This window comes from Xyrauchen texanus, chromosome 40, assembly GCF_025860055.1.
Source record: "Xyrauchen texanus isolate HMW12.3.18 chromosome 40, RBS_HiC_50CHRs, whole genome shotgun sequence".
Taxonomy (NCBI): Eukaryota; Metazoa; Chordata; class Actinopteri; order Cypriniformes; family Catostomidae; genus Xyrauchen; species Xyrauchen texanus.
The window spans coordinates 21588420-21612917 of NC_068315.1; the positions used below are offsets into that span (position 1 = coordinate 21588420).

Sequence of the window (24498 nt, forward strand, 5' to 3'; positions counted from 1 at the left end):
CCATCTATGCGCTAAAACCCCAAGGAATAATCGGATATATCAAAGTATGTTAAGAGAATATCCCATTTAAATGATATTAGACATAGACATAAAAATAAATGTAAATATGGCGATTATAAGCTCAGTTGAAAACGCATAAATCAACAACACACCATTATAAACCCACCGCTAATATGTAGCGAACGGGCTTATCTCTGCTGGACCCTACCATCTAAATGATTACTTCTTACTGTAGAAAGCTTTGTGCTGAGATGAGGATTTTCTCTGGCTCCCTCTTGTGTTCCCTGTTTCAAACCAAAAACTAAAACTGAATCTATCAAAGTTAGTAAACTAGAATCTGATTTCAAGCAGCGGACACAGTGACGCTCTGATAGGTCATGGATGCGATTTAAAAGTATATTAAATGTTTATAATATTCTTTTTTTTTTTTTTTAAGTTTCTAAAATTTCATTTAATTTTCATTCAAATGAACAGACTCGACACCTTCACCTCCTCCTATAGACTAACAATTTATGACACTATATATATGGAAATATGAAATGTATAGCATTTTTGACGTGTCACATTCTGACGTCAACACTCATGTTGGGACTCAGACGTGGCGACCAATCATCATCGTAGATACTCCACCACGTGACCAAACCAGGAAGCTAACTCCTGGTTGAAATACCAAGTTGTGAAAGATCGCATTTTTTTTACAAGACAGTAGTAAATCGTTTTCAGACACACGTATTGTGCAAAGAGTGAGCTCACCCCGCTCTTTAAAACTGCGTTTTCAATGTGACCGATCACTTTATTGTTTTTATTACAGTCATATAGTGGTGTTCGGGTGTTATGGAAGCAGCAGGAGTACAGGAGAGGTGAGTTGAAGCTCGCGAACTCTGCTTGACCTCCTGACAAATGTCCTGAAGGCAGAAAAGCAAAGTCACTTGGACGGATATTTAAATGAAGGTGTTTTAATCTCAAAGCCTTTCTAAAAAGTGTCGTACATTAACTGAGAACACACGTTCATTCTCTTCCAAAGTTTGCTTTCTGAATATTGTATATGAACTGGAATGACACATGTGTCACCGGTGAATATAATTTACAGGTTGTCCAGTCAATGAACTTTCGGCCGCAGGAGTGTGGAAAAGATAGAGACCTTATGCTACGCCTGCTCTTACAATGTCAGAGACCGAAGACTGTCAAAGGCGCTTTCAGGCGGCTGTCGACGTCATTCAAAGCCTACCCAAAAATGGTAGCCTTGCTTACAATCGACTAAAATAACACCTTCACTGTCATGCAGTTGACATCATCATCATAATGTTCCAGAAGTAAAAATCTTCATCACATGTCATTGCAAACATCTGTTGATTACTATACATTTAAAACCAGTTGACAAATTATATGGGAGTACACCACACACTGATTTGCAATATTGGCATCTGCATTTTCAAAATACCTTTGCAACAAGTGACTCTTGTGTTAAATTGTAAACTCTGCTTGCACAGGTTCCTACAGACCCTCTTATGAAGTGATGCTGCGCTTTTATGGTCTATATAAACAGGCAGTCTGTGGCCCATGTACAGTGTCCCGTCCTGGCTTCTGGGACCCTGTAGGCCGTTACAAATGGTTAGGCTTTTAGCCTGTTTTCTACAACATATTCAAGTCTCATAATGTGTCTAATTAAAGTGTGATCCTGTGAATGGATTCCAGAGTCTTCGGAACATTTTAAATCATTGTAGCATTGAAGTTTGGCTAACATAGAGATGGCATCTTAATGACATGCTTTCCTCATGTGTCAGGGATGCTTGGGATCAGCTGGGAGCCATGAGCCGAGAGAGCGCAATGGCTGCTTACGTGGATGAAATGAAGAATGTTGCACAAGAGGTGTGTCAAAGTACAGAATTTCAATTTCCCCATAAGTCCATAGAGCAAGCTTAGAGAGAAGAAAAATATTGCTAAACGTTTAGCACATCGCTGTAGGTAACTTGCGAATCATAATTTGTTTTCAGAGAGGTTGTGCAAAACAATTGTTTTCTTATGAATTAATCTGTTGTTACATATTAATTTACAGGTAATAGACACTATGCCAATAAATGAGAAGACTGCACCCTTTATCCACTATTTTGAACCTCTCTATCATGTAATTCATGATATGCCCAGACCTCCAGAGGCACTTATAATGCTAAGATCAGGTGTGTATGCATTAGTTTGCTTGTAAAATGTATGTTTGCATAGGTGGCCAATTATGGAGTAAATCAAATACCCAGTAAATGCCAAATTTAGCCTTTTGAGAGTTGTATTTATGATTTCTGAGTTTTATTTGAAAAATTTTAATTCTAAAGAACCAAATGATGGTTTGAAAAAACGTGAATTAGAGAGTGCAACACAAGAACTGGTTCCTCAAGAGACAGTCCCTCAAAGTGTACCTCATCTGGAAAGCACAGGTGGTGGAATGATAATCTATATGCGGTGCCTTTTGTCAGGTTGTCTATCGAGACTCTTTTGTGGTCCACCAAAAATTACATCGTAACATTTTGTGAGATCAGTGAAGCACAATTCCCGAACAAACTACTCATATAAGCCGGTTCTTTTTAATCTACAGTGTGAAACATACAGCACAACCAGTGTATCCCGATTCCTGAACTAATGACTCTAACATACAGCGCAACCAGTGTATCCCGATTCTTGAACTAATGACTGTAACATACAGCACAACCAGTGTACCCCGATTCCTGAACTAATGACTCTAACATACAGCACAACCAGTGTACCCCGATTCTTGAACTAACGACTCTAACATACAGCACAACCAGTGTACCCCGATTCTTGAACAAATGACTCTAACATACAGCACAACCAGTGTACCCCGATTCTTGAACTAACGACTCTAACATACAGCACAACCAGTGTACCCCGATTCTTGAACTAATGACTCTAACATACAGCACAACCAGTGTACCCCGATTCTTGAACAAATGACTCGAACATACAGCACAACCAGTGTACCCAGATTCCTGAACTAATGACTCTAACATACAGCACAACCAGTGTACCCCGATTCCTGAACTAATGACTCTAACATACAGCACAACCAGTGTACCCCGATTCTTGAACAAATGACTCTAACATACAGCACAACCAGTGTACCCCGATTCTTGAACAAATGACTCTAACATACAGCACAACCAGTGTACCCCGATTCCTGAACTAATGACTCTAACATACAGCACAACCAGTGTACCCCGATTCCTGAACTAATGACTCTTAACATACAGCACAACCAGTGTACCCCGATTCCTGAACTAATGACTCTAACATACAGCACAACCAGTGTACCCCGATTCCTGAACTAAAGACTCTAACATACAGCACAACCAGTGTACCCCGATTCCTGAACTAATGACTCTAACATACAGCACAACCAGTGTACCCCGATTCCTGAACTAAAGACTCTAACATACAGCACAACCAGTGTACCCCGATTCCTGAACTAAAGACTCTAACATACATTACAACCAGTGTACCCCGATTCCTGAACTAATGACTCTTAACATACAGCACAACCAGTGTACCCCGATTCCTGAACTAATGACTCTAACATACAGCACAACCAGTGTACCCCGATTCCTGAACTAATGACTCTTAACATACAGCACAACCAGTGTACCCCGATTCCTGAACAAATGACTCTAACATACAGCACAACCAGTGTACCCCGATTCCTGAACTAATGACTCTAACATACAGCACAACCAGTGTACCCCGATTCCTGAACTAAAGACTCTAACATACAGCACAACCAGTGTACCCCGATTCCTGAACTAATGACTCTTAACATACAGCACAACCAGTGTACCCGATTCCTGAACAAATGACTCTAACATACAGCACAACCAGTGTACCCGATTCCTGAACTAATGACTCTAACATACAGCACAACCAGTGTACCCCGATTCCTGAACTAAAGACTCTAACATACAGCACAACCAGTGTACCCCGATTCCTGAACTAATGACTCTAACATACAGCACAACCAGTGTACCCCGATTCCTGAACTAAAGACTCTAACATACAGCACAACCAGTGTACCCCGATTCCTGAACTAAAGACTCTAACATACAGCACAACCAGTGTACCCCGATTCCTGAACTAATGACTCTTAACGTACAGCACAACCAGTGTACCCCGATTCCTGAACTAATGACTCTAACATACAGCACAACCAGTGTACCCCGATTCCTGAACTAATGACTCTAACATACAGCACAACCAGTGTACCCTGATTCCTGAACTAATGACTCTAACATACAGCACAACCAGTGTACCCTGATTCCTGAACTAATGACTCTAACATACAGCACAACCAGTGTACCCCGATTCTTGAACAAATGACTCTAACATACATTACAACCAGTGTACCCCGATTCCTGAACTAATGACTCTTAACATACAGCACAACCAGTGTACCCCGATTCCTGAACTAATGACTCTAACATACAGCACAACCAGTGTACCCCGATTCCTGAACTAATGACTCTTAACATACAGCACAACCAGTGTACCCGATTCCTGAACTAATGACTCTAACATACAGCACAACCAGTGTACCCCGATTCCTGAACTAATGACTCTAACATACAGCACAACCAGTGTACCCCGATTCCTGAACTAAAGACTCTAACATACAGCACAACCAGTGTACCCCGATTCCTGAACTAATGACTCTAACATACAGCACAACCAGTGTACCCCGATTCCTGAACTAAAGACTCTAACATACAGCACAACCAGTGTACCCCGATTCCTGAACTAAAGACTCTAACATACAGCACAACCAGTGTACCCCGATTCCTGAACTAATGACTCTAACATACAGCACAACCAGTGTACCCCGATTCTTGAACAAATGACTCTAACATACAGCACAACCAGTGTACCCCGATTCCTGAACTAATGACTCTAACATACAGCACAACCAGTGTACCCCGATTCCTGAACTAATGACTCTAACATACAGCACAACCAGTGTACCCCGATTCCTGAACTAAAGACTCTAACATACAGCACAACCAGTGTACCCGATTCCTGAACTAATGACTGTAACATACAGCACAACCAGTGTACCCCGATTCCTGAACTAATGACTCTAACATACAGCACAACCAGTGTACCCGATTCCTGAACTAATGACTCTAACATACAGCACAACCAGTGTACCCCGATTCCTGAACTAAAGACTCTAACATACAGCACAACCAGTGTACCCCGATTCCTGAACTAATGACTCTAACATACAGCACAACCAGTGTACCCGATTCCTGAACTAATGACTCTAACATACAGCACAACCAGTGTACCCCGATTCCTGAACTAATGACTCTAACATACAGCACAACCAGTGTACCCCGATTCCTGAACTAATGACTCTAACATACAGCACAACCAGTGTACCCCGATTCTTGAACAAATGACTCTAACATACAGCACAACCAGTGTACCCCGATTCTTGAACAAATGACTCTAACATACAGCACAACCAGTGTACCCCGATTCCTGAACTAATGAATCTAACATACAGCACAACCAGTGTACCCCGATTGTTGAACTAATGACTCTAACATACAGCACAACCAGTGTACCCCGATTGTTGAACAAATGACTCTAACATACAGCACAACCAGTGTACCCCGATTCCTGAACTAAAGACTCTAACATACAGCACAACCAGTGTACCCAGATTCCTGAACTAATGACTCTAACATACAGCACAACCAGTGTACCCCGATTCCTGAACTAATGACTCTAACATACAGCACAACCAGTGTACCCCGATTCCTGAACTAATGACTCTAACATACAGCACAACCAGTGTACCCCGATTCCTGAACAAATGACTCTAACATACAGCACAACCAGTGTACCCCGATTCTTGAACAAATGACTCTAACATACATTACAACCAGTGTACCCCGATTCCTGAACTAATGACTCTTAACATACAGCACAACCAGTGTACCCCGATTCCTGAACTAATGACTCTAACATACAGCACAACCAGTGTACCCCGATTCCTGAACTAATGACTCTTAACATACAGCACAACCAGTGTACCCCGATTCCTGAACAAATGACTCTAACATACAGCACAACCAGTGTACCCCGATTCCTGAACTAATGACTCTAACATACAGCACAACCAGTGTACCCCGATTCCTGAACTAAAGACTCTAACATACAGCACAACCAGTGTACCCCGATTCCTGAACTAATGACTCTAACATACAGCACAACCAGTGTACCCCGATTCCTGAACTAATGACTCTAACATACAGCACAACCAGTGTACCCCGATTCTTGAACAAATGACTCTAACATACAGCACAACCAGTGTACCTCGATTCCTGAACTAATGACTCTAACATACAGCACAACCAGTGTACCCCGATTCCTGAACTAATGACTCTAACATACAGCACAACCAGTGTACCCCGATTCCTGAACTAATGACTCTAACATACAGCACAACCAGTGTACCCCGATTCCTGAACTAATGACTCTAACATACAGCACAACCAGTGTACCCCGATTCCTGAACTAATGACTCTAACATACAGCACAACCAGTGTACCCCGATTCCTGAACTAATGACTCTAACATACAGCACAACCAGTGTACCCCGATTCCTGAACAAATGACTCTAACATACAGCACAACCAGTGTACCCAGATTCCTGAACTAATGACTCTAACATACAGCACAACCAGTGTACCCCGATTCCTGAACTAATGACTCTAACATACAGCACAACCAGTGTACCCCGATTCCTGAACTAATGACTCTAACATACAGCACAACCAGTGTACCCGATTCCTGAACAAATGACTCTAACATACAGCACAACCAGTGTACCCCGATTCTTGAACAAATGACTCTAACATACATTACAACCAGTGTACCCCGATTCCTGAACTAATGACTCTTAACATACAGTACAACCAGTGTACCCCGATTCCTGAACTAATGACTCTAACATACAGCACAACCAGTGTACCCCGATTCCTGAACTAATGACTCTAACATACAGCACAACCAGTGTACCCCGATTCCTGAACTAATGACTCTTAACATACAGCACAACCAGTGTACCCCGATTCCTGAACTAATGACTCTAACATACAGCACAACCAGTGTACCCCGATTCCTGAACTAATGAATCTAACATACAGCACAACCAGTGTACCCCGATTGTTGAACAAATGACTCTAACATACAGCACAACCAGTGTACCCTGATTCCTGAACTAATGACTCTAACATACAGCACAACCAGTGTACCCCGATTCTTGAACAAATGACTCTAACATACAGCACAACCAGTGTACCCAGATTCCTGAACTAATGACTCTAACATACAGCACAACCAGTGTACCCCGATTCCTGAACTAATGACTCTAACATACAGCACAACCAGTGTACCCCGATTCCTGAACTAATGACTCTAACATACAGCACAACCAGTGTACCCCGATTCCTGAACAAATGACTCTAACATACAGCACAACCAGTGTACCCCGATTCTTGAACAAATGACTCTAACATACATTACAACCAGTGTACCCCGATTCCTGAACTAATGACTCTTAACATACAGCACAACCAGTGTACCCCGATTCCTGAACTAATGACTCTAACATACAGCACAACCAGTGTACCCCGATTCCTGAACTAATGACTCTAACATACAGCACAACCAGTGTACCCCGATTCCTGAACTAATGACTCTAACATACAGCACAACCAGTGTACCCCGATTCCTGAACTAAATGACTCTAACATACAGCACAACCAGTGTACCCCGATTCCTGAACTAATGACTCTAACATACAGCACAACCAGTGTACCCCGATTCCTGAACTAATGACTCTAACATACAGCACAACCAGTGTACCCCGATTCCTGAACTAATGACTCTAACATACAGCACAACCAGTGTACCCCGATTCCTGAACTAATGACTCTAACATACAGCACAACCAGTGTACCCCGATTCCTGAACTAATGACTCTAACATACAGCACAACCAGTGTACCCCGATTCCTGAACTAATGACTCTAACATACAGCACAACCAGTGTACCCGATTCTTGAACAAATGACTCTAACATACAGCACAACCAGTGTACCCTGATTCCTGAACTAATGACTCTAACATACAGCACAACCAGTGTACCCCGATTCCTGAACTAATGACTCTAACATACAGCACAACCAGTGTACCCCGATTCCTGAACTAATGACTCTAACATACAGCACAACCAGTGTACCCCGATTCCTGAACTAATGACTCTAACATACAGCACAACCAGTGTACCCCGATTCCTGAACAAATGACTCTAACATACAGCACAACCAGTGTACCCCGATTCTTGAACAAATGACTCTAACATACATTACAACCAGTGTACCCCGATTCCTGAACTAATGACTCTTAACATACAGCACAACCAGTGTACCCCGATTCCTGAACTAATGACTCTAACATACAGCACAACCAGTGTACCCCGATTCCTGAACTAATGACTCTTAACATACAGCACAACCAGTGTACCCCGATTCCTGAACTAATGACTCTAACATACAGCACAACCAGTGTACCCCGATTCCTGAACTAATGACTCTAACATACAGCACAACCAGTGTACCCCGATTCTTGAACAAATGACTCTAACATACAGCACAACCAGTGTACCCCGATTCTTGAACAAATGACTCTAACATACAGCACAACCAGTGTACCCCGATTCCTGAACTAATGACTCTTAACATACAGCACAACCAGTGTACCCCGATTCCTGAACTAATGACTCTTAACATACAGCACAACCAGTGTACCCCGATTCCTGAACTAATGACTCTTAACATACAGCACAACCAGTGTACCCCGATTCCTGAACTAATGACTCTAACATACAGCACAACCAGTGTACCCCGATTCCTGAACTAAAGACTCTAACATACAGCACAACCAGTGTACCCCGATTCCTGAACTAAAGACTCTAACATACAGCACAACCAGTGTACCCCGATTCCTGAACTAATGACTCTAACATACAGCACAACCAGTGTACCCTGATTCCTGAACTAAAGACTCTAACATACAGCACAACCAGTGTACCCCGATTCCTGAACTAAAGACTCTAACATACAGCACAACCAGTGTACCCCGATTCCTGAACTAATGACTCTAACATACAGCACAACCAGTGTACCCCGATTCTTGAACAAATGACTCTAACATACAGCACAACCAGTGTACCCCGATTCCTGAACTAATGACTCTAACATACAGCACAACCAGTGTACCCCGATTCCTGAACTAATGACTCTAACATACAGCACAACCAGTGTACCTCGATTCCTGAACTAATGACTCTAACATACAGCACAACCAGTGTACCTCGATTCCTGAACTAAAGACTCTAACATACAGCACAACCAGTGTACCCCGATTCCTGAACTAATGACTCTAACATACAGCACAACCAGTGTACCCCGATTCCTGAACTAATGACTCTAACATACAGCACAACCAGTGTACCCCGATTCCTGAACTAATGACTCTAACATACAGCACAACCAGTGTACCCCGATTCCTGAACTAATGACTCTAACATACAGCACAACCAGTGTACCCCGATTCCTGAACTAATGACTCTAACATACAGCACAACCAGTGTACCCCGATTCCTGAACTAATGACTCTAACATACAGCACAACCAGTGTACCCCGATTCCTGAACTAAAGACTCTAACATACAGCACAACCAGTGTACCCCGATTCCTGAACTAATGACTCTAACATACAGCACAACCAGTGTACCCCGAATCCTGAACAAATTACTCTAATGAGCTGGTTCTTTTAAATCTACACTGCAAAATATACAGCACGACCAGTGTAGTCTGAATTCTGAACTAAAGAATCTTCTGAGCCATTTTGCGAAAACAAGAGCACGAAACATACTGCGCGACCAGTGTAGACCGATTCCTGAACAAATCAAACATATGAGCCAGTTCTTTTGAATCTATTGCACGAAACATACAAAGCGACCAGTGTAGTCCAATACCCGAATAAATGACTGTTATAAATCAGTCCTTTTGAATCAACACCACAAAATACAGCGCTCCATACTCAAATTTGTTCTGTTAAAATAGGAAATCATCTCCACCTTTGAAAACAGGCTGCTGAGGAAAGTAGTTTAAATCCAGTAAGACTTGCATTTCTTATTTCCAAAGATTTCTTTCTCAAAAGTACTAAAACAATTGTTAATGGAACCATTAAAGGACTGGAATTTTAACATGCAAATTAATCAGAACTGGAATCGTAAAATTCTTGTTTACCGCCTAGACATGTCTGGCCAAAGTGACTGTTAGAGCATTTAACTGTTGCATAACTAACAAATGATGCCAAGATTTTCAGCACTATACCACTTCCCTTTCATCCCTGCATATGTTTGTAGAGCTAGCTTTGGCTGAGGGTCAGGGGCCGACTAGTGACTCAGAGAGTGAAATCTTCTGTGACTCACTGGAACAACTGGACAGTGTTAAGGTATGATTTTTGACTGATTTAAATTCTACATCCAATACATTTTTATCCAAGCTACAGTGCTTGCTATTGTTTGCCTTTTTTCATGTGTAAACAGCTTGTTGCAATACCAGATAGTTTCCAAATTGGGCATGCATGCTCTGAAACCCCTGGAGTCCAGGAGCATCACTACACCCCGGTCTCTCAGGTGACTAAGATGGGCATTGGACATGGTGGCGAGGGGGCAAAGGAAAGACGTGGTACCACCTTGAGGAGGAACGCAGGAAGAGAGGGTCAACAGCAAAGCTGGAAAGAAACCTCAGGTAAGTATTATCTATCCAGATTAATCCCACATTAAATACACAACCAATCTGAAATATACACACACACACATATATAATTTATAATGCTCCCCACATTTAAGGCATAGGATTTGTTTTTCTTGTTCATTATCCTAATGTCATTGTTTTCCAAAGTAAGTTGTTATGAAGTCTTCATTTTCTGTTGATGATAGTAAACCTAGCAAAATCAAAGCTAGCTGTTGGATTCACAATAGAATTTGGTGTTTGGTGGAGTTTATTTTTGGTGGTTGGGAACTGTGAACTAGCCTTAAAGGAATAGTTCACCCAATAATGATAATTTTCTCATTGTTTCTCAACCATTATGTTGTCACAAACTTGGTTGACTTTCTGTTCTATGTTACACAAACAAAGATAATTTGATGGAGATATGATGTGAATTTATCCATATAAACAAGTCAGTGGGGACCTACAATTTCAAGCTCCAAAAAGGACATAAAGGCACAAAAAAGTTAATCCATACTACTCAAGAGTTTTAATCCATGTCTTCTGAAGCGATAGTTGGTTTTGGGTGAGAACAGACCAGAATTTAACTCCTTTTTCACTATTAATCTTGCCATACACAATCTCCATTGGAGCTCCTTTTTGGAGCTTAAAAGTTTGGGCCCAATTAAAATGCTCACCTCATATCTGTAGTCATGCGATCTTGAGACAGCAAAGGGGTGAGAAAATGATGAGACAATTATCAATTTTAGAAATCCTTTAAGAATCAGGGCAACCTCAGATCAATAGTTTTATCTTGGTAGATGACAACAACAGTTAATTCCCAATAAATTTAGACAAAACACACAGGAAATGTTCTGTTATTTAAGTGAACGTTCAATTATGAAATTGTCCTTGTTACCACGTAATCAGTGCAGATTGACCAGGCTGATCTCTGAAGCCCTAGATTTTTGGGTGCTCTCTCATATCCCTTAGATATTGAATCCATGTTGGAGACATCTGAACTGAGACAGATGCTCAGTCTGTGTCCAGTATTATTCAGGATTTGTTTTGCGTGTATGTATTTGTATGTGTGCTTACGTGTTTTGTTTCAGGTTATATGGCACACCACTATGAGAGATGGATGGAGCCGTCTGCCTTGGGTGCTGGTTATGGGGGAGGGGGTGGAGACAATTCTGAGGGAGGGCCTGAAAGGCTACAGGATGCCCAGGTGCAACAGCAGATAATTTTAGCCTTACGACAACTAAGAGAAGACATGCAAAGTGTTATGGAAAGACTAAAGGTGGTTGAGGGTCTTGCCATCGCAAATGTAAGCATCTTTTTGTCAGCAACTGCAAAGAACTTGACAATGCAAAGGCTCAACAATAAAGAAGTCTGACCCAGGGCTAGTTAACAGAACTGTCACTTATTGGGCCACTGCTGTTTTTTCCATATTACAAATCAAAACTTGTGTTGATCATATACATGTGTTTTAATGCCTTTAACAACTTAAAGGGATAGTTCACCCAAAAAGGAAAATTATCTCATTCTTATGCTGAACACAAATGAAGATTTTTAAAATTTCTGAAAAATTTTCAGCTCTTTAGGTCCATACAATACAACTGAATAGTGACCAAAACGTTGAAGCTCCAAAAAGCACATAAAGGCAGCATAAATGTAATCCATACAACTCTAATGGTTTAATCCATGTCTTCTAAAGCAATCCAATTGGTTTTGGGTGAGAACAGACCAAAATGTAACTTCTTTTTCTCTATAAACCATTACATCAGTACAGTAGTCTCCTTGGCGATCATGATTTCAAGCTCGATTACACTTCCTAGCACTCTGCACATGCGTCAAGCACTAGGAAGTGTTATCTGAGCCTAGAGATTGCAATGGCAAGACATAAAATGAAAAAGGAGTTACAGTTTGGACTGTTCTCACCCAAAACCAATTGGATCACATTAAACCTGGCAGTGGTGGCTCAGTGGTTGAGGCTCAGGGTTACTGACCAGAAGGTTGGGGGTTCAAGCCCCAGCACCACCAAGATGCCACTGTTGGGCCCTTGAGCAAGGCACTTAACTCCAGGTTGCTCCAGGGGAATTGTCCCTGTAATAAGTGCACTGTAAGTCGCTTTGGATAAAAGCGTCTGCCAAATGCATAAATGTAAAAATGTAAACCACTGGAGTCTTATGGGTTATTTTTATGCTGTCTTTATGTGCTTTTTGGATCTTCACATTTTTTGTCTCTATTCACTGTATTTTTTGGCCTACAATATTCTCCTAAAAATATTTATGTTCTGCAGAAAAAAGAAAGTCATACACATCTGTGATGCTTGATGGTGAGTAAATGATTAGAGAATTTTAATTTTTGGGTGAACTATCCCTTTAAACACAATTTTTCTATTTACTGAACATTGTTGTTGTGTATACTAATGGTTTAAACTTGTCATCAAGATGGATAACAGAGATTAGGTTTTGTTGAAATTATGAGAATGATTGTCTAGAGAGTTAGAATGGTTTAAAAATCTGAAACCCATTCAATAAGTAATATTTTGCTTTGTTCGTGCCATCATTTTCCAGCAAAAAATGTCTGATTAAGTTTATAGCTGTCATGAAGTTACTTTATAGTTGCTAGAATTGAAAATCAAAAGAAAATTCAACATTCAATGAAAGACATATATATTGTTTTTCTGGAACATTTACAAAAATATTGCTAAAAAGATCAAATGTATTTTTTGTGGTGGGGTCAGAAAAATATTGTCAGGACAAGTACAAATCTGAACTACTGGCCCAACTTACTGCTGAGCCCTGCAATGTGTGTGGAGTCTCACTCGCATATGATGACAGCACTAAAAATAAAAGCACAAAAATGTGCACTCGATTCGTCAAACTGACCACTGTGAAGAATAGAGAAGGACATTTGCATGATTTAAATCTGTGAATATTATAATACTGTTTTGTTTATGGGTTTGAGTATGAGTCAAAGTTTAAGAATTCTAGATATAGCTCATGGTATATAAAAATGGAATAAGACAAGTGTTTTGAATGGCAGAAACCTTAAATGTAAATCCAGTCAGTTGAGACTAAAATGTACGTACAACCTGACAGATATCATTTAAATAGGTGTCCTGGGATATCACACCTGTTTCTGTGGAAGCAAAAAATGATCTTATCATGGAATGCTATTGTTTAGCCAATTTGAAGACTTTGAGGTGCTCTATGACTGAGTCATTTTGAGAGCTCAGGCTTGCTGATATGGGGTCTGCTGGCATGTCTTTGAAGGGCAGGATTTTTGAGAGAGAGGGGTGGTCTAACTTGGTCCAAGTATGGTGGAAATTAACGATACAGGTGACATTGCTTGCAGAACCTTAACCATCAGGTTTTTGATGACTGAATTTAGTCCACAATTTCACTTGTATTCATGTTTAAGGCCCAGAACTCACAATGGAGATCCTATGTACAACTGACATCCCCAGAGACTAAGGTAAAACTTATGACAGACTTGCTTTGAACCTCAACATTAATTGTGACCGCTACTCAGTCAAATACATTGTAACAATTAACATTGACTGTGGAAAAAATGTATGTGTATTAATTGTTATTAAAATTTCTCTTGTGCCCACAGGAGAAATGGTGGCCATTCGACATTTCTGGGCACACATTGCTGCTTTTTTTGGTGTGGCCTTTTGTGACTCAGGGCTTGGTGTTCGTACTGAAGCGGAGGAAGAGAAAGCTTCACGTGTGCATATGAATTCACCGTGCCAAATGGAAATGAAAGGAAAATTCATGTTATAGAATGATCAATAATACATTCGGCTTTCAGTGCTTCAAATAAAGCACTCGATAAGTAGCCTCAAGTGAAGAGAGGAAATATTATAACCTCAATTCTTAAATGGATCTTACCATTTAATATTAATATGTGCAATTTTCAGAGAAATTCTGAGTTTAATTTAATGTTTTTAATGTAATTTGTTCTGTGTAATTATGTTCATATGTAGCTGTGTGCAGAGGCAGATGCTGACTGTACACAATGTATGAAACCTATATTCTTATTTTTTAAAAAACAAGCACCATTCATTAGTACTCCTTGCTGAAGTCTGAAGTATTAACCATGTAAATGCCATCTGCACCAAAAGGATTGATAAAAATCTTGCTGATAATATGCCACAGGATGCAATGCATTGTGTAAAATGTTTGCAATCAAAAAGCCTTTAAAAACAACAGGGGCCTTCACTTGAGTAATATGTATGCAGAAAGCTAAAGAAATTAGGAAAAAAAAAAGAACCACAAACTATTTTTGACTGTACACAAGGTGTGTTGTCCTGTAATGAGAGGATACTAATAAATGCACAAAACAGTTCCCCTGTACATGCAATAATGGTCATCCACTTCATGTTAAAAAGATTAAACATGAGATTAGTAAGCATTTACAGACAGATGGAATTAGCTATTGCTGGGTTGTTTTACTTTGTGTAGCTGCAACTAAAAGTGGGTTTGAATGGATACTGGATTCATTTTGTAATGTCAAGGGGAGTAAAATCAAAATAAATCCATTACTTGAGGAACGGATTGCGTTTCTTGTTAAATACATTAAAGTGCATTTTCTTCAATCCTCAAACTCTCGTACACCCCCAATGTCACAGTGAAAATAAAGCAAATATATAGACTCGTCTATTCATTCTTTGAATGTGGTCGCAGAAAACTCAAGTCACGGTTTGTCATCACAGCCTATTCTGGATTTGAAAGTCTGTGGTATGAATTGTAAAAATAAATGTCCTCAACGATCAATTGTCATGGTCTTTTTTTATCAATATTGATTAGGTTGGTAAACTGAGAGATATGCTATAGTTAGGAATTGTGGTTTTACTCTGTTTCGACTGAAAGCTTGTAAGAAAAGTTTCTAACAATACGGACATAAAAACACTTATAAACGTGAATTAATTTAGAACGGGCCTAGTATTGCCTCGCGTTGGCTCTTGTTTAACAGATGTGAAGCAGCTAGCGAACTACCCTAGCACGAATAAATGTGTCAGCAAACACAATGTTTAACAATCAAAACCAAGTATTAAAATTTATATATGAAAATTGCATCAGTAAATTCTATCGTGAGTTCTTAAAAAATGTACGATACTCGTAAATCTAATCGTCTCACAAATACGAGAAGGCTAACTGATTCACTTTGCCAGCTAGCACGTCAGTAAATCCGCCTAATATAAAATGTTAGTCAAGAGACTGGTAGGAATATCAAGTCTAGCTTCTATATTTGAAATATATGTAAGTGTAAGTTTATTTGGTTTATAAGTAAGGAGTATTGTCTTAGTTTCTATCAGGTTGCTTGTGCTAGCTTGTTCATGTTAATCTAGACCTCATTACTCAGCTAGCTAGAAAACAAACAATGCTAAGCAGTCGTTTCTTCACTTCGTCGTTACGGATCAATTCAAGAAAAAAGCAAAGGACGTGTTATATTTTATATTGAGATGCGACATTTCATTTCAACAAGGACAAACGATTGCAGTCAATATAAATTGCAAGTTCGTCGTCCCCATAGATACAACCGTTACTGAACTGTGAGCGAATGTACGGCTGTTGAAAGTAGAACTATTTTATGCGTGAGGGGGATTATTCTTACCGAAGTCCGGGGGTGTGGCGCATAATTCTTGTAAAAATGCTAAACAACCAAACACAATGTCACATACTAACAGTATGTGTTTTGTAAATGCAATACTGCATCAACAGATTCTGCAGTGTTAGTTCAGTATTAATCGGTGAAAGTTTAAAATGTCCTAAAATGAGCGGATGTTTGCACCCGCTTCGGGCGAGCTTGGTAGCGTCCACTAGAGTGGCCGGGACAGCTTTCTGTTTGATTGACTATGGAAAAGACCAATCAGAATACTCGGATGGGGCAGCGAACGCGCAAAAAACTTTTTAGCCAATGAGAATGTCGAATGGGCGTATCTTGATCGGGACTGAAAACAAGTGAGGAGTTATGGGAAATGTAGGTTTTGCTGATGAAATTTCGTTGCATTTCAATGCTGGGTGGGACTTCAAGTCCCACAAAGCAGAGAAAACGAAGATTGGCCGCATGCGCCTTTACGTGGGGGAGGTAATAAATTCACAAGCCCCAGTCTTTCCGTAGCAGAAGCGAATTGGAGTTTGTGCTAGAGGGAAATGTTCTTGTGGTCGCCAAGAAACCAAGTCAATAGTACACGGAACGGAAAGGGTTAACATTTAACAGTCTTAGATAGCATAATAACTCAAACACGAGATTTGAGTTGCACGGTAAGGAGATGGTACTTTTAACTTGTGCGAGTTTGTTGATGATATGTCTTAGGTTAAAAACCAAATAATAACGTTCACTTTTTTCAGTAGACGTTTTTATGTTTTTCTTAGTATATGGTGGGCTGATTTAAATGGCAGCTTTTTTAAAAAAAGCTGATTTCTGTCCATACATCAGTTTTAACAAAGGGGGTGTCAATTCATCACACTGATCACAAACTTGTATCTCCTTCAGGTGGGAGTGTACAGTTATGGAGCTTATTAAAGAAGAAGCCACACCGGAGGATGACAGCAGAGGGCGGCAGAGTCTGTCAAGAGTCGTCACCTCGAAACAAGTGCAAACAAATCAGCTGGAGATCTGCAGGGGTCTGGTGTCTGGAAATACACATCCTATGTGCCGCGGCCGGGATAGGAGCGATCTGGAGCCCAAGGCTGGCGACGCTGCAAGCGATGACGGGTTTCCTGTTGATAAAACGTCCGGCGCCGTCCGCGAAACCCCCGAGAAAGACTCTCGTTGCACTGGAGAACATACCGAGGGCTTGTCAGATGGCCGCCAAGGCAAGAAGAAACACCGGAGGCGACCCTCCAAGAAGAAGCGCCGCTGGAAGCCTTACTTCAAATTAACCTGGGAAGAGAAGAAAGAGCTGGATGACCGGGAGACGGCACGGGCATCGCGAATGCGAGCCGAAATGTTCGCCAAAGGTCTCCCCGTCGCCCCGTACAACACCACCCAGTTCCTGATGGAGGAGCACGACCGCGAAGAACCCGATCTCAACACGGAGCTGGTCGGCCGAAGATCTGGGGCGATCCGCTCCGACGACACGGCCAGCGAGGAGGAGAATTTTGAAGCCGAGGAGGAAGACGAAGAGGAAGGCGTTGACGGCGAGGGGAGCGACGGGATGGGCAGACCCGGGCAGGCAGGCGGGGAGTTTCTGCAGAGAGACTTTTCGGAGACTTATGAGAGATACCACGTCGAGACCCTCCAGAATATGACCAAGCAAGAACTGGTTAGGGAATACCTGGAGCTGGAGAAGTGCATGTCGCGGTTAGAGGAGGAGAACAACTGGCTCCGTCACGCCCGGAGAAACCCCGAGCCCTCTGCGGCTGACAGCGGCACCGCCGCCGCTCACGGCGATCAGCGCGTCCGGGAGCTGGAGGTTGAGCTGGAGAGACTGAGAACCGAGAATAACGAGTTATTACTTAAAACTGGCGGGCCGGGACTCAACCAGTCTCAAACCCAGTGACTGACTCAATTTCGATACGTTTTATTTCTGTTTTACATGTCAAATCTATCTAATGTTTCTCTGTCTTATGTAAACAGCAGCATCTCTGTGGTAGCTAATACTCTCATAGCCTATGACGTCTAAAGGTAATGTTTTTCTGACAGAACATTGGTTTATTAAAATCTTATGTGCGGTCCCACATATTTGGTCAGTCGATAATAAAATATGTGTTAATAACATTGTTTTGCACTATTAAATTGACGGAATTGATAGCCCTCAATGCCTTTTTGTTATGTAAATGATGAAAACAGTCTGACTTCTCGGACTTGTTAAGTTTGCACGAGCCGTTGTCATGAAGTTACAAATAACTTCTCTGCTTCTTTGTTTGTTTACCGTAATGAATGTCTTAAAGCGCCTTTCATGAAAAAGACTCAAACTAGAACAGTTAAACAGCGTTTCAGATTCATTATTGATGGCGCACATGCTTCAATGTGTTAATGCATGGCAAATACAGTGTTGTATACAGTGGAAAACCGTGTACGGTATTTTATCGTGCTTTACCCAAATATATCGTCCATTAAATTATTCCACATTTCAGTTCCAATTTATGTACTTTTATATGGTGACTGGCGGTTCAATCACTTGTCCGGAACGGTGTTTTAAATTCCAATATAAGGGGCCGTTCACACAGAACACGTATTTTTCGCGATAGACGACGCGTTTGACCGTTTTGCCGTGTTAAGTTATAAGCACTAGAAACAGTAGAAGGGACGGTTCACCTAAAAATGAAAATTCTCATCACTTGCCTTCATGCTACCCCAGATGTGTTTGGCTTTCTTATGCAGAACACAAAGATGTTCTGAAGAATATCTCCGCTCTGTAGGTCTATACAATGCAAGTGAATGGTTACCAGAAATTTTAGTCTCCAAAAAGCACATAAAGGCATCATAAAGTTATCCATATGACTCCAGTTATTAAATCCATATCTTCACAAGCAATATGATGGATGTGGGTGAAACATATACATTTTTAAGTCCTTTTTAAAAATGTATCTCCAATTTTACGTTCTTTTATTTTTGCCGTTTCACATTCTTCATGCATATCACCACCTACTGGGCAGGGAGGTGATCTGTTTTTCACCTGCACTTAATGCTTCTGAAGATTTGGATTTACCCACTGGAGTCTTATGTGCTTTTTTGGAGCTTCAAAGTTCTTGCGACCATTCACTTGCATTTTATGGACCTACAGCTGGAAAATAAATCGTACACCTAAAACTTACGTACACCTCCGTGATGTCATGAGCGTGAGTAAATGATGCATTTTCATTGTTGTGTGAACTATTCCTTTTAAAGTCTGACCTGAGACACCTGTGTTGTGTTCTATTCATTTTGCTTTTTTTATAATGTAAGAACATGTTTTGTCTGAACAGCCCCTAACTATTCATTTGACATGTCTCCTTATATGGACAAACCCATAATGTGATTTTATATTATTATAACACAACTGTAAGGATTTCTTGTTTAATCAAAGATCTCTCATTTTGCCTAACATTCACAAAACCATTGTTTGTGTGAACGGATTTTTGTTTTGTCATTGGTCTGCACCAAATCCTTTTTTTGGGACATATCAGAAATTTGTCAGTTTGATAAGAATTTTCCTCTCTGGATTTAAAAAACAGTTTGAGCAATTATTATATGGTTGTAGAATTGTTATAACATAGAAGGTAACTATAAATATTCATATGAACCCGAATCTTTTCAATATCGTGTAGGTCTTCTAGGCTTTTTCCGCACACATGCATCACACAGACATAATATATTCTTTATGTAACAGCACAAAGGAAAACCAGAATACAGACTATTGCACAATGAGTAAGAAACAATTGAAAACAAATTATATATATTATGTCATATTTATCATTTGTACACAGAGGTTAACTTAGCAAGATTTTGTACATTTGTTACAAAAGTTGATCTACACAATCACCCATATATATATTTACATGCACGGGGGGGTAAAAACACACATAACCATCAGTATAGGAGATTAGATCACAAGTGGACATTAAGTTGACAAACACACTTGCTGGTCACAGAAAATGAACTGTCTTGCACAAGTTTATCAAAGCTTTTTGGAGTGAAACATACAGAAGAGCACAGTGAGTTGGTATTCAAGGACAACAGCTTTGATATCTGTTAGTATGACAATTCTGCATGGAGCCTTTTTAAAGGGCAGGTATTTCTGTGTGAGGCATAAGAAAAAACTCTTTTTAAGAAACAGTTGGGAGCACTGAAAGGTATTTTAACAAACTGTTTAACGCATACAATTCTCTTTAAGATTGCTGCACCAGAGACTACAGTAGGTGCCATATTGTGCTTGAAATGAATGCTGAGCTGGTGTGCAAACCCTTGTTAATATAGAATGAAAACGGTGCTCTGTCATATGGTAGTATGACCTATAGGCTTTAGTAATAGGTCATAGACGCCCTCCACTTTGGATTCTCACAAAACCTGTCAAGAATATGTCCTGGTCATATTTAACCTTCAATAAAAAATAAAAATGAAATTTTATATTGTATAAAGAAAATTAAGCCTACATTTACGACCATTGATTTTTTTTGTCTTTTGAGATTCATTTCAGGACACTTCCCTGAATTTTACTCTCCAATTCACATTATCGTAACACCTCCAGCTGTTTTAAAATATATATATATATATATATATATATATATATATATATATATATTATTATTTTTTTTTAAATACTGATATTTAAATAATATATTTGTTTTCCGCATTGCAGTAATGAAATTTTCAAAGTAAAATGTGCATGACCTTAAAATCTTAAAATTGCCCTAAAAAGACTTAATTTTCTAAAAGCAAAATATATATATTTTTTTGTTTCTTTTGATTTTGGAGTGAAATAGGACCAGAATATTCTCTTGACAAGTTTCATGCAAATCAACCACTTGGGTTGTGAAGGAAAAGAAGTATTAAAGAAATATTTTCCCCGAAAATGAAAATTCTGTCATCATTTACTTACCCTCATGTTATTCCAAACCCGTATGACTCTGACCCCATTTACATCTCGTATTAAGATGCGTTTTGGGTAATCCGATCACTGCATTAATAATACAGTTGTATTATTTCAGTTGTCAAATTTTGTGACCCGATCATAAAACGCATAGGGAGGCAGTCCAAAACGCATATGACCACATCGCATTTGAGGTGTAAACACTAATGCACTGACAGCAGTGAAGCGCCAACCCTCGCCTGTCAATCAACCGCTGCGCAAATACAAGAGTTCAAACTTTTCCGGTTACAAGTGGCTTTAAATGGAATTAACAGTCCGATCTGAAAATTTTAAAAAGCGGAAACATACACAAACATAAGAACTTCAAGGAACTTCTTCAGTGTGTCTGATATCAACATGCAGAGACACAGATGAGAAGCAAACACATCTGAAGCTCAGGTCCTCCATTAAAACATGGATAATTCTGCTCAAAATGTTGAGTTTGTGCTTAGATTGAATTACAACTGCTTCTGGAAGAAACAACGTGTTTTCTTTGTCTTTTTTTCAGTTTACTATCTATCATGCAGTAACACATTGACATAATGATGCATGTCGTCATGAAATCAGAGACCCTCCCCTCGAAATCCGAACACAAGTGGTCACAGGAGACTCATTTAAGTGACCAGGTGTAAACTGTTATGTGTCTCGATTGACCACATGTGATCAGAACATTGAGGTGGATCTTAATACCAGGCGTAAACAGGGTCTTTCTTTCTTCCGTGGAAAAGGAGATGTTAGGCACAATCGTTTTCCACTGAATAAAAGTAAATAGTGACTGAGAATAACTGCCTGACATTCTTTTGCATTTCATGAAAAAAAACCCCCTCAAAAGTCATACAGATGAGTAAAGAATTGTAGAGTTGACAGGATTTTTGGGTGAACTACCTTTAAAACTGAGCCTGGCTGAGGTCAGCAAGGGGTTGTTTAAGTGTTTGTTTATTGGTTACTGTTTTAAAGTGTCAGAATGCTCGGTCATCCCTCCCCGGGCATATTAACCAACACTGTGTGGCGCCTCCGGTCTCTTCTCCTGTGCCGCGTCTCCGTCGAGCCCGGCCGTTGCTGACCCACCACTCCCAGAAAGCCATCGGTTGGGGCCAGGGGACTGGCTTGATCTTGGCTCATCCAGCTCCTTCTGGGCAACACTGCTTGACGCAGCCTCTCTTGGCCTTTAACAAGAGAGGCTTTGACTCTAGAGAATCCGAGAGGGCGGGTGTGAGTGACAGGCAGCATCTCCGAGTCCTGCTCCTCTCTGGACCTGCCCTGTTCCACATACAGCGAGTGAGATCGCACTCTCCCTCCTCTCAATTTCCTCCGGGTGAGAAGATTTGTAGTGATACTTGAAGGTTGTGGTGAGTTGGAGCAGGTGGAGGAAGAGGAGTTGCTTGGCTGTGATGATGCTCTAAGGCCTGACACACTCTGTTGGTGTGAATATAGAAAGCTTCGAGGTCGTTGAGATCGCATCAGACCTGTCTGTTCTCTCTCACAAACCTCGACTCCAATCCCAACCTTTTCCTGAACGACACTCTCCTCTTCCGTTACCCTCACTCCTTCTTGGTCCTCCTCCACCTGTTCTCGAGTTCCCTCCATCTTGCCTGTATCCGTTTTGTCTTCTGATGTTCGGGGTAGTTGTTTGCTCTGTCTTGCTTTGCTTCCACCATCTCTGTCCATACTCATCTCCTCAAAGTTGCTTGCTTTGATCGGCTCGTGCTCAGAGTCCTCATCAGTGCTGCTACCTGAAGGGCAGGTGCTCTGGCGTTTCTTTCTCTTTCGGGTCACGGCTGATATAATGGACAGGGGGAGGAAGTCCTTGGCACTCATGTCTTTTTTGGAAGCCGAAGCTCCCTGTAATGAAACAGGAAGTTGTTTCGTACCAGAGATTATTGCAAAACCCAATGTTGTTATGCTTTTTTAGCTGAATCTGAGAAAAACAATGAGATTCCTACCTTAGGTTTAGCTGAGTCGCTGTTGGTGGAATCTATACAGGGGAAGAAAAGTGAACACATAGATGTAAAATGAGGGAGCTATATAATTGTTGTGGGTGAGACACAGATGAATTAATTAAGTCTTTTTTTTACTCTAAATTTCCACTTTCACTTTTACATCTGAAAGTCACATGTGGTAGAATCTATGGTTTCTGAAGTGAAAGTTAAAGTGGAGATTTAAAGTAGAAAATTACTTAAACATTTTTTGTTTTTCAATATTTTTCACCTATAATATTGTTTCTGAAGATATGGATTTAAACACTGGAGTCTTATGGATTATTTTTATGTTTCCTTTATGTGATTTTTGGAGCTACAAAGATCTGGTCACCATTCATTTGCATTGTATGGGCCTAAAGAACTGAAATATTGTTCTAAAAATCTTTGTTTACGTTCTGCTGAAGATAGAAATTCATACACATCTGGGATGGCACGAGGGTGAGTAAATGATGAGAATTTTAAATATTTGGTTGAACAATCCCTTTAAAGAGGTCATATCATACTTTTGTATTTTTTTTTTTTTTTTAATATTTGTTTTTTCCTGAGGTCCACTTAAAAAGTTAACAATATTTCCACTGATATTTACTCCCAATTTATTTTCTTATTACCATTTCCCATTCTCAGTTTTTTTCTCTGTTCTGGCAGTATATTTGCTGCTGTGTCTTTAAGGCATATATATAAACACCCTCTTCACATGTGAAATGAGTGACAGTACTTTGCTCAAACACGGGCTGCGTTTTGCTGTCAGCTCCAATATACTGTAGGTTTTAACTCCTCCCTCCTTTAATAATGGTCTCTTCGCACAGCCTGCATTACATTGTGCAGTTAGCATGAGTGTGTATCTGAGGTACCAATCTTTGGAGTTTAATTTAAAGGTGCACTCAGTCATTTTTTCCTCATTCAAAATGAAATGAATTGTAAATTTGAAACACATGTATAAAATCATGATTACTAATAAAATAATTGAAGAATCCAGTCATATTAGTAACCTTCTTTTCCTGTTTTTTATCAGCGATTACATCTTCTAGCACTTTTCGTGACACCAACGGCTCAACTGTGAGTTTTTCCACCTTGTGGACTCACTAACAACTGCAAATAAT

General features: G+C 40.3%; 3 protein-coding genes across 3 annotated transcripts in view; 2 read left to right on the plus strand and 1 right to left on the minus strand.

Moving 5' to 3' along the window:
• Nucleotides 1–649: 649 nt before the first annotated feature.
• On the plus strand, nucleotides 650–15409 carry LOC127633812 (acyl-CoA-binding domain-containing protein 4-like). Its single transcript, XM_052113134.1, has 10 exons — nucleotides 650–860; nucleotides 1091–1237; nucleotides 1491–1611; nucleotides 1785–1869; nucleotides 2057–2177; nucleotides 10501–10589; nucleotides 10684–10888; nucleotides 11962–12176; nucleotides 14279–14332; nucleotides 14474–15409. Exons 2-10 carry the CDS (start codon nucleotides 1165–1167, stop codon nucleotides 14597–14599), a joined length of 1089 nt encoding a protein of 362 aa, XP_051969094.1. The 5' UTR covers nucleotides 650–860; nucleotides 1091–1164; the 3' UTR covers nucleotides 14600–15409.
• A 1564-nt stretch (nucleotides 15410–16973) lies between these two features.
• LOC127633509 (protein HEXIM1-like) lies at nucleotides 16974–21030 on the plus strand. The gene is made up of 2 exons (XM_052112669.1): nucleotides 16974–17127; nucleotides 17360–21030. Exon 2 carries the CDS (start codon nucleotides 17376–17378, stop codon nucleotides 18366–18368), a length of 993 nt encoding a protein of 330 aa, XP_051968629.1. The 5' UTR covers nucleotides 16974–17127; nucleotides 17360–17375; the 3' UTR covers nucleotides 18369–21030.
• A 127-nt stretch (nucleotides 21031–21157) lies between these two features.
• The window catches only part of LOC127633508 (rho GTPase-activating protein 23-like), a 64345-nt gene continuing 61004 nt past the window's right edge, over nucleotides 21158–24498 (minus strand). Inside the window, exons 23-24 of the mRNA XM_052112667.1 lie at nucleotides 23363–23394; nucleotides 21158–23261 (exon numbers count right to left, since the gene is read on the minus strand). Of these exons, the coding sequence (XP_051968627.1) occupies nucleotides 22392–23261; nucleotides 23363–23394 (902 nt within the window). The 3' untranslated portion in view covers nucleotides 21158–22391. The remainder of the gene's footprint in view (nucleotides 23262–23362; nucleotides 23395–24498) is intronic.

What these genes read in the sequence shown, in the direction of transcription:
- LOC127633509 (XM_052112669.1), top strand. Translation starts at nt 17,376, where the DNA reads ATGGAGCTTATTAAAGAAGAAGCCACACCGGAGGATGACAGCAGAGGG.
- LOC127633812 (XM_052113134.1), top strand. Translation starts at nt 1,165, where the DNA reads ATGTCAGAGACCGAAGACTGTCAAAGGCGCTTTCAGGCGGCTGTCGAC. An exon ending in TGAAGAATGTTGCACAAGAG is followed by an intron (nt 1,870 to 2,056) that starts GTGTGTCAAAGT and finishes ATTAATTTACAG; the next exon opens with GTAATAGACACTATGCCAAT. An exon ending in AGGGTCTTGCCATCGCAAAT is followed by an intron (nt 12,177 to 14,278) that starts GTAAGCATCTTT and finishes TTCATGTTTAAG; the next exon opens with GCCCAGAACTCACAATGGAG.